At 41.4% G+C, this 10,005-nt stretch overlaps 1 protein-coding gene across 1 annotated transcript in view; it reads right to left on the bottom strand.

Moving 5' to 3' along the window:
• LOC102202370 (C-Jun-amino-terminal kinase-interacting protein 1-like) overlaps positions 1-8,851 on the bottom strand; it is a 23,315-nt gene extending 14,464 nt beyond the window's left edge. Inside the window, exons 1-2 of the mRNA XM_005750575.1 lie at positions 8,695-8,851; positions 2,001-2,073 (exon numbers count right to left, since the gene is read on the bottom strand). Coding sequence (XP_005750632.1) covers positions 2,001-2,073; positions 8,695-8,766 — 145 coding nt within the window. The 5' untranslated portion in view covers positions 8,767-8,851. The remainder of the gene's footprint in view (positions 1-2,000; positions 2,074-8,694) is intronic.
• Between the last annotated feature and the right edge of the window lie 1,154 nt (positions 8,852-10,005).

Raw genomic sequence — 10,005 nt, 5'->3', positions numbered from 1 at the left:
GACTGGCACTCTGAGGTTCCCTGCTCTTTGTAGATTTGCACAACTGAATTCAACAAGATCTAAGCAGGTGTTCCACGAGTTGTCCTGGCTGATTTCTATCCTCTGCACTGACAGTACACTGTTGATGCTGTCTTTTTTCTAGATCTAAGCATCATTAGCTAAGAGTCATATTCATCTCTGCTAATCTTGATCTAGCAGACCACGAGCACCAGTCACACACTGTTGTTTACTTCAAATCCATGACAGACTAACCCGTTTATCCTGCACTAACCTGCAATGTATTTTCTTGCAGTCTTTAAATAACACAGTTAGTCTGCCTTAGTTTGTTTAGCAACATGTTTCACCATATGAAAAACAGTGTCACATGTACAGACCCAATATTTGATTTAAACACATGATTACATGCAAGCTTTAAATTTACAGTTTATCAAATCTGGGGATAGTGTCTGGCAGCCTAGGGTGATGTGGGGGAGGGCTATGGTCTGAATCAAACCTGATGAATATGTCTTTGTAGGTTCTCACTCATCCAGGTCATGGTAATCTAAGGAGCTTGGAAAGAAAAGCAACTGGACTTCTTTAATTATCTTGAAGATGGTTCATCTCTCATCCTAGAAGCTTCTTCAGCCCAGGTATTAAAACCCTAGTGGGATCTGTCCCTTAGCAGGGTCGCAGACCTACTGTTGATCATGTGCCTCTTTGCATGAGCCGAGGTGAGAAAAAGGGTGTTAGTCATTATATGCAGAGGTTTCAGGTGAAACCATTGTGAGGCCTTACCACACCCATTGAGATCACCTAACTCAAAATGTTAGTGGGCGATCAGGTGCCTGGGAAGGGATCTCAAATCTGCATTGTAGGTGGCTGATAGTTGGTTTCATAAACCACCTCCTCTGTTCAAAGATGGCTGTTCACACTGGACATAGATGGCTTCTTTCACTCCTCTTTCAAACCATCTGTCTCCTCTGTCCAAAATGTCAGCATTGGCATCTGTCTCTGATAAACCTGCTATATAAGGGATGACAATGTTGAAGCGCTACCTCGACAGGACAAGACTCAACTTTATATCTCCATCTAAAGGATAAAGGTCACTCTTTTGAGAATGCCAGTCACTTTTCTTTCAAAGCTTCTTTGATAACCTGTTGAAATAATAATCTGTTCACTCCTTACTGCCATTGTCCTGTGTAGTACCCCCATTATTTCTATGACCTAAAACTTTCTTCAGCCCTGTCCAGATCTCCCTATTGTTGTTTTGCTCCAGTTGCTGTTCTTGTCCTGCCTAATTTGCATTTTAGTTCCTTTTGGATTCGCTCGAGATTGTCTTTGTCCCCTGAGCTAAAAGGCATCTTCTTCTCATTTAGCAAGGCTTGTAGCTCAGGGGTCACCTATGGTTTATTGTTGGAAACCCCCCATATTTTCTTGGAGGGTACTGTGCTCTCCACACAGAAACTGATGTAATCTGTGATGCGCTGCGTCAGACCATCAGTGTCTTCCCCATGTGGACTGCAGAGTACATCCCAGTCTGTGGTCTCGAAGCAGCCCCTCAGCCTTTCACAGGCCTCCTCCAACTAGATTTTCACAGACATCAGTGGTTGATTAATCACATGCTAACGGCCAGCAGCTCAATCTCTGGAATTCTCTGTATTAACTGTAAAAAGACAAACTAAGCACGAAACCACCCACAGTCTGCTTCCTGGGTTCGAATTAGATAGCGAATTAGAAAAAAAAGAAATAAAATAAAGTTTGCTGACCTATGCCCTGCCCTAAACCTAGAAATAGCCAAATGAAAGTAAAATATTGCAGTCACCCACTAGTTGTAAAAAGCTATCTGCCCCACGAACTCTATATTAGTTACGGTTTAAGATTTGTATATGAGAGCACTGTGTGATTTATCCTGCTCTGTTCTAAATCATCAAATACACTATTTTGCATTATACTGTAATAATCTGAGGGATCTTAAGAACTACTATAAGTTTGTATTTTGAACCTGTGTTGAGTTTTCGTACCTGTGATATGTGGGGAGGAAGAGTGGGAGTCTTTCCAGCTGGCCTTGCCTAAAGAATTGTTGTTGATGGAGTCCTGAAAAGAAAGTATGAAACAGAGCAGCAATAAGAATAAGACCAACAACAACAAATGACTGGATTACTAACACAAAAAGTGTGAAATCTTATTTCTATCACATTAGGTACATAACTAGGCCCAAAGTCTCTAATGACAGCAATGCCAGGAAGAGGTAGGAGGACTGATGAGGAAGTGTGTGGCATCATCACGAAAAGGTATGCCAATCCCTCACTGACCAGCCCTCTAAATGACCTCACACTCAAAGGTGCTTCGGATCTGGTCCAGAGGACAGAGCAATGCCAGGTCACCTTGAGAGGGTAATCAGGGTAACCTCTGATCCACACTCCTAACTTGTCTTTATTTTTTATAATATACACCAGAGGTCACCAACAGGTGGACCTGTATTCAGACCCATATGGAGCTGGAGCCACAGCCAAAACAGAAGGTTATTATTTAAAAGCTGACGTGAAGCTTCAATTTTAACTGGTCGTCAATGAATGGTCTAAGTGGACGTGAGTTAAGCAATCCCACAAGACATCACTGAGCTAATCAAGTCTGTGCATTCCAGGCAGTACGCACTGCAAATAACACAGTGGAGTTCCTGGATCAGAGGTCACCAACAGGCAGACTGTGGTCTGGGTCTGGGCATATGTCACATATGGACTTGGATCTAGAGCCAAAAAGTGAAGGTTATGATTTAAAACCTGACGAGGCGCATCTATTTTAACTGGTGGTGCTTTTGTAGTCTTTATGGTAGTGGTTTAGTGGATAAGGGAATGCACAGACCAACTGGATGTGAGTTAAGCAAGCCCTCAAGACACCACTAAGCCAATCAATGCAGACAGATGATAGGCAAGTTACACATGAAAAAATGGTAGAAAAGTAAAAGAAAGATAGTGATACATGTAGAAAAAAGGGAGAGATACAGATGACTCCACCAGAGAAAGCTGAGAAAAAGACGGGTAAGATGGAGAAAGTGAGAATAAAATAAGGAAAAAATTGTTTAAAAACTCTTTTTTTTTTTAAAAAGTGGAAAGCAAAAATGCATGAGTAAGTGCTGGGCCTTTCCAGATGCATTTGGTTTATCTCCAAGCAGACGTGGCCCTGAAAGAACAGATTCTTCCACTTCCTGGCCTCAAATGGTTCCTGGGACAGATTTCTTAGGTCTGATCTTGACATTGTTTGGGTCCACACACAACTGTGAGGCCCAATGAACAAAATCAAAACTAAATAATGTTCAAGGATCAACAATGAGCACCTCTATATGTCTATGAAAATGACCGTGACTCAATTTAAACCCAGGTACAAAATCCTGGCAGTACAAGATACAACTACTAAATTTTCAAACTGAACAAAAAAGTAGGGGGGTTCAACATAAGAGGGGAAAAAAGTGAGACCTCGATGACTTGGAAACATGAAGATGAGAAAGAGGATTAACAGATTTTCTGACAAAGGGCTGAATAAGACGGAGACAATATATATACTGAAAGGTGGCAAGGGAAGTGGAAATGCATGAGAACACAGCAGAAATAAATTAGACGTGACATGACAGGGGAGGCAAAACCAAACACACTGAACACAGGACGAGAAACTGTCAAAAATAAGACAGGAAACACACTGAGAAACAAACGAAAACACAGGGAAGAAACAGACATGTGAACAAGACAGACTCAGGCGACAAAACACAGCGACATGACTCAGAAACACAGAGGACGAGGGCAAAGGCACAAAGGGTGCCTAATAGACAACCAGAAAGTACAATAAACTCAGAGAGATGAAAAGGACTAACCTCAAGTGTAAATTGTATGAAACTTAAATCATTACAATATAAAGAAAGAATTAAATTCTAAATAAACTGAAAAGGCTGGGACAAAGACCCAGAACCCTGACATTTGCACATGTAAAATATAGTTGGGACAAGAGGTGTTTTTTATTCTTGTGCATTTGTTGTGCAGAATATACTCAGAGAATGTTCTCAGCACATTAATAACAAAACAGCACAAAACGGCTTTAGAGACTCAAGATTTTGCTGTTTCAAAGATTTTGCTGTTTCAGACTGAGGAGCTTACAAACCTACACTGGAAACCCTTTATCAATAACAAATACAAATTCTAGTGAAGAATATACTTTAAGGGCATTGTACCAGACTACAATATACATTATATACATGTTATTTTCATGTATAGCATTGAAATACACTACCCTGTCAGTGAGGTACCAAACAAAAAGAGATACAAAACAACCACAATCATGTAAGATAATGACAGACACCGAAAATAATTCCCAAAATAGAAAAAAATGACCATGGATATTAAAAGACAACCACAGACACTCAATAACCACTAAGTGACACAAAGTGACACAAATGACCCTAACATTAACAATGTTAATCCATAACAGTTTCTGTCTTTGTCATCAGGTCACCTCCTGATGACGCAAACAGAACCACATCATCTGCAAAGAGCAGAGAGACACTTCTGACTAAGGGCGTCCACCCAGACATCCCCTCCTCTGTCATGATTTGATAACCTGCAGAATACTGCAGATGAACAAACATAGAATCATGTATGCAAACATGTATGGACGTTCCTTTCTACAGCTATGTGCAAACATGCAGTAATGGAAAGGAGAATGTGTATTTGGCAGCTCAAATGTTTATGTTTTGTTTTTGATCAATAGCATCGATCTACAGCAGAGATATAGAAAAAATATAACGGGATCCAGTTAGAGAAAATTTCTTGAAGCAAAGGTCTGGAAAATCATAACATGTAGAAACTGCACCATCAAATATTTCTACATTTTGCAGGCCAAGCAAAGTGTGGCTCTGTCAGTGGCTGATGCAAAAACTGGTTGTGGGAGGAGTTCAGTGAGACCATGGAAAAATACTTTTGGTCAGCCTCAAAGCAATTCTGGCAAAACATCAGGTGACTGGAGGGGGAAGTAGTGCTCCACTCACACTGCACACAGCCGTAGTGGGACTCTGCTGACCTCAACTGAGACTATAGTCAGGCAGTGGAAGGAACAGCTTCACAGATCTCTTAAATCCCTCAGTCACATCTTCTGTGATAGAGGCAAACTCTGGGGGTGAGAGGAATGACTGTTCTACCACTAGCTGTTAGGTCACTCATTTACTTAGACAACTGCTCAGCTGCAGGGCCCCTAGAGTAGATGAGATTCGCAGAGCGTTCTTGGAGTTCCTGGATATTGTAGGGCTGTCCTGGCTGACACATCTCTGCAACATTGTGTGGAGGTCTGGGGAAGTGCCTCTGGACTGGCAGACTGGGATGGTGGTTCTTTGTGGTTCACTGGGAAAATTTATAGTGGTGTGAAAACAATGTTTGCCCCTTTTCCTGATTTCCCATTTTTTTTTGTATGTTTGTCACATTTAAATGTTTCAGATCATGAAAGAAATTTTAAATATTAGACAAAAATGACACAAGTAAACACAAAATGTATTTTTAAAATGAAGGTGTTTGTGATTAAGGGGTAAAAAAAAATCCAAACCTACATGGCTTTGTGTGAAAAAGGGATTGCCCCCTAAACTTAATAACTGGTTGGACAACCCTTAGTGGCAACAACTGCAATCAAGCATTTGCAAAAACTAGCAATCAGTCTTTTACCGGACTGTGGAGGAATTTTAACCCATGTGTCTTTGCAGAATTGTTGTAATTCAGCCACACCGGAGGGTTTTCGAGTATGAACTTGCCTATTTAAGGTCATCCCACAGCATCTCAATCGGATTCAGGTCAGAACTTTGGCTAGGCAACTCCAAAGTCTTCATTTTGTTTGTCTTAAGCCATTCAGAGTTTGACTTTCTGGTGTGTTTTGGATCATTGTCCTGCTGCAGGACCCAAGTGCGCTTCAGCTTGAGGCCAAGAACAGATGGCCGGACATTCTTCTTCAGGATGTTTTGGCAGACAGTAGAATTCCTGGTTCCATTTACCACAGCAGGTCTTCCAGGTCATGAGGCAGCAAAACAGCCCCAGACCATCACACTACCACCATATTTTACTGTTGGTATCATGTTCCTTTTCTGAAATGCTGTGTTATTTGTATGGCAGATGTAACGGGACGCACACCTTCCAAAACATTTTTCACACATATAGGTTTGGATTTTTTTCCCCCTTAATAGCGAAGACCTTCATTTAGAAACTGCATTTTTTGTTTGCTTGTGTTATCTTTGTCTAATATTTAAATTTGTTTAATGCTCCAAAACATTTGAGTGTGACAAACACACACAAAAATAGGAAATCGGGAAGGGGGGCAAACATTTTGTCACAGCACTCTAGGCAAGGGTACTATAGAGGAGGGTCCTTTTTTTTAGTTGAACCTTAGATTCAGGATGAACAATGCAGTTTTCATCCTGGTCGTGGAGCACTGGACGAGGCAATTCAGTCCCTGTATAATCATAACGAGAGGTTTGGTCCTAATGCTGGCAGCATGTTGAACTTCTTTCAGATGGCTGTTGGACTCCACCAGGGCTGCCCTTTTCACTAATTCTTTTTACAGTTTTTATATACAGAATTTCTAGAACTTGTCTTGCCTGTCCTTCCCCTTCATACCACCATTCACTGAGCGTAACTCCAGATTGCAACAGAGTTCAGTTCCTCTCAGCAAGACTGGTTCCAGAGCTTATGCCATGCATTGAGGTAAATCCTATTTTATCTAGTCCATCTCCTCAACGTCAGGCACTAGCTGGGGCTTCTTTTCCACCAAAGAGCTGATGTTTCATGTACCAAGAGCTAGTTTTAGTAGTCAGGAATTGGACTGCCAGGGCCTCCATTTTTGACTGCTGACATACTCACTGGCACTGGACACTTATGGCACATTCTGTGGGTGGTGAGCCCACAGGAGATGTAAAAAATAATGTAAAATGTAAAAATGTATTAGTTGAACACACAAAAAGCATACTAGTTAAATGTTAGGTGGTTTTAGCTTGATTTAGCTTTTAACTGTTTTATTTTACAATTTGAAACCTTACAAATAGACAAGCTGTCTGAAAGTTAGTGTTTACAAGCAAAATATACTTATCTATAGTTTAATAACTTCTGAAAGCATGCAATTTAAAGGCAACATAAGCACATAAGAATTACTTTATACCAATTTATTAAATACTTTCCACCAGACCATTTCAGATTTACCTGAGAAGGTAAAGGTATGTTTTTCAAAAGGAATTGTGTAAAATCTCAGGTCACTACTGTAAAGAGTTTGCTCAGAAAAACAGAAGGAGAGTGAGAAAGCAGCCCTGTAAATTTACTTGATTGTACATGACATTAAATATGTATAATTTAAATAACCTATATGAATGTGTTGACTCATAAGTAACTCAACAAAGCTAAGGAAGATGCAATGACAGAAAGAAGGGATAACACTGAAGGTGTCATGGTCCTGGGTCCCCTGACCCAGCGTTTTTTAGTTCTTTGTGATTTTTGTATTATTGTACTTGTGTGTGATCTATTCTATGGCTTCTAGTTTTGATCCCTTGCCCTTCATGTCTCTCTGTGTCTCCTCTGTTCTGTGTAATTGTGTGTCTTTGCGTGTTTGAGTTTCTTGTTTTCTGTCACTCTGCATTGTGCATTATGTTCTCATGGTTGGTTTTTTGTTACTCTCTCTAGTCTAGTCTCTCGTGTTCCCAGCTGAGTATTTCCCTGTGTATTTTGGTTCTTAGACCTCTGCCTTATGGTTTATGTCTCTGTATTTCTTAGTTGCTGTCTCCACTGTGTCAAGTTCGCGTCTCTGTGTGATACTTCCTGTTTTACTTTGATGATCCGTGTCTCATGTGAATGCGTCCTGCTTTGCTTGTCTCGTCAGTCCTGATTTCTCCCAGCTGTGCCCTCCTTCTGTGTCTCATTCCCCTCGTTACTTCCCATTCCCCTCGTTACTTCCCAGTGTATTTAAACCCTGTGTTTCTCTGAGTCAGTGTCGCGTCGTCCCTCATGCTGTGTGGATCTCTGTGAGTTTTCTAAGTTCCCAGTCTAGATTAGTTTGTATGTTTTTTTTCCCTGCCAGCAAATAAAGCTGAGTTTTGAGTTCACCTCCCTGAGTCTGAGTCCTGCATTTTGGGTCCAACTCCTGCCTGCCGCACAGCGATTCATGACAGAAGGGGTGTTAGCTACCATCCTATAGACTAGATTATTCTGGTGTAATTTTAATCAAATGTCCAGAAGTTAGTTAAGGTATTCGAGGTTGGCAAGGCAGTGCAGTATACCTATATTAAGTATATATTTAATAGGATGGTAAAAAACAACAACAAAAAAACTGCTTTTCCAAGTGTCCTTGAGCAAATCCCCCAGCTAACCCAACCCCTAGCCGTTCAGCTGCCATGATACAGACTGATTTATCAGGACCGCCTCTCTAAATAAAAGCATGTGTGGAGAATTTGTGAAAAAAACAATAACAATCAATAAACAGGAATCTACAGCATTTGACTATGTGCCAGCACACGCATAAACACAAAATATACACGGATACACAACAAGCCACTGCTGTCTCATCCTCAGGACTGGATCCTCCCCGGAAATGCACAGAAATACGGTTATTCAGCTGGATGCTCAGATGTCTCATTCCAAATACACAATCCAACCATGACACACACTTTCCACAGCACCCCACAGCTCCTTTTAAAAACAGGCCTCCTACCTGGGTGCCGGCTTGTGGCAGCTGTGGGAACAGGGCCAAGGTAGTTGGTCTCTTTGGTCGATATTTGTCCATGACAGCATAGACGGATCCCCCCTTGACAAATGACAGCTTCCTTTCTCCCTCCCTCCCCCTCCTCTTCTCTTTTATTAAGCCAATGTTCGCACTGCTGCTCAGACAGACCCCCCACCCCACCCCCCCACCCCACCCTCCAACCACCTCTACCTCCCTCTCTTTCCGTTATTTTCCTTTTGTCTTCTCAGCATCGATCAGCGCTGAGCTCAGCCTCAGGGCACATCTCTTTCAGTCCTTTCTTGCGTTATCATTCGGCATCCACAGCGTCAGACTACCATAATCATCATCATCATCACCACAGTTATCTTCCTGATGATGTGGAAATGGAGACGAGAGGAGACAGAAGGAGAAAGAGAAGTGGGTGGTGTTGGGTAGTGATGGAGTGAATGAGGGCTGAAAGAGGAGGAGGAAAAGAACAGAGATGCAGGGAGGAGGGGGAGTTCTGTACCAGCCAATCAGGGAAAAGCATGACATCATCAACTGATCTGCCTGTGGTGCTTTCTGATTTGAGGCTAATAAACATTGTGATGTTGTGGGCATGCATATGTGCTTGTGACCCAGTAAAATAAGATTAGACAGTAATATGAAAATTCAAACAAAGGAAATAGCCCAGTGAGCAAACCAGACAGTCGGCCTACAACACAGCTGAAGAAAAGATCAGCCAGTAAACTGAGAACCAGTTAGTGAAACACACAGATTTTAAAAATAAATAAATAAATAAAACAACAGTCCACAAATCAGTTAGTTATTCAGTGAACATCACGAACAAGCCTTTTCACATGATTCACAGTAGTCAGTGACTAAAACCAAGGCCAGAGGAGGGAGCATGTAAATAACAGTATACAGATCATTAATTTTATTATAAAACACTTGGAAAGTCATCTCCATTACTACTTTTTGGTGATTTTACCATAATCCACATCAACCCCATATACTGATCCAAAAAAACTGACAGATGAATGTTTTATTTACCATTTTGCCCAATCATGTACTGTTGGCTGAAGCAAAGGAACAGAAGAGGGAAAAGCATGTTAGGAGGCAGCAAGAGAGAAGGAGGGGTGTGAGATTGTGGATGTGAGAGTAGGGACTCTAAATGTAGACGCAAGGTAGATATACTGTGTGTGCAGAAGACCAGTTGAAAGAAAAGCAAGGCTGGAAACATTGGAGGTGGATTCAACTGTTCTATGAAGAGAACAGCTGGCGAGCACTGAGGGTCATGTTTTTTGACTTTTCCAGTGC

Source organism: Pundamilia nyererei, unplaced genomic scaffold (genome assembly GCF_000239375.1).
Source record: "Pundamilia nyererei isolate P.nyererei 1_Seehausen unplaced genomic scaffold, PunNye1.0 scaffold00278, whole genome shotgun sequence".
In the NCBI taxonomy this organism is placed as follows: Eukaryota; Metazoa; Chordata; class Actinopteri; order Cichliformes; family Cichlidae; genus Pundamilia; species Pundamilia nyererei.
The sequence above is the reverse complement of the archived record's forward strand: the minus strand, read 5'-3'. Positions and strand labels throughout refer to the sequence as shown.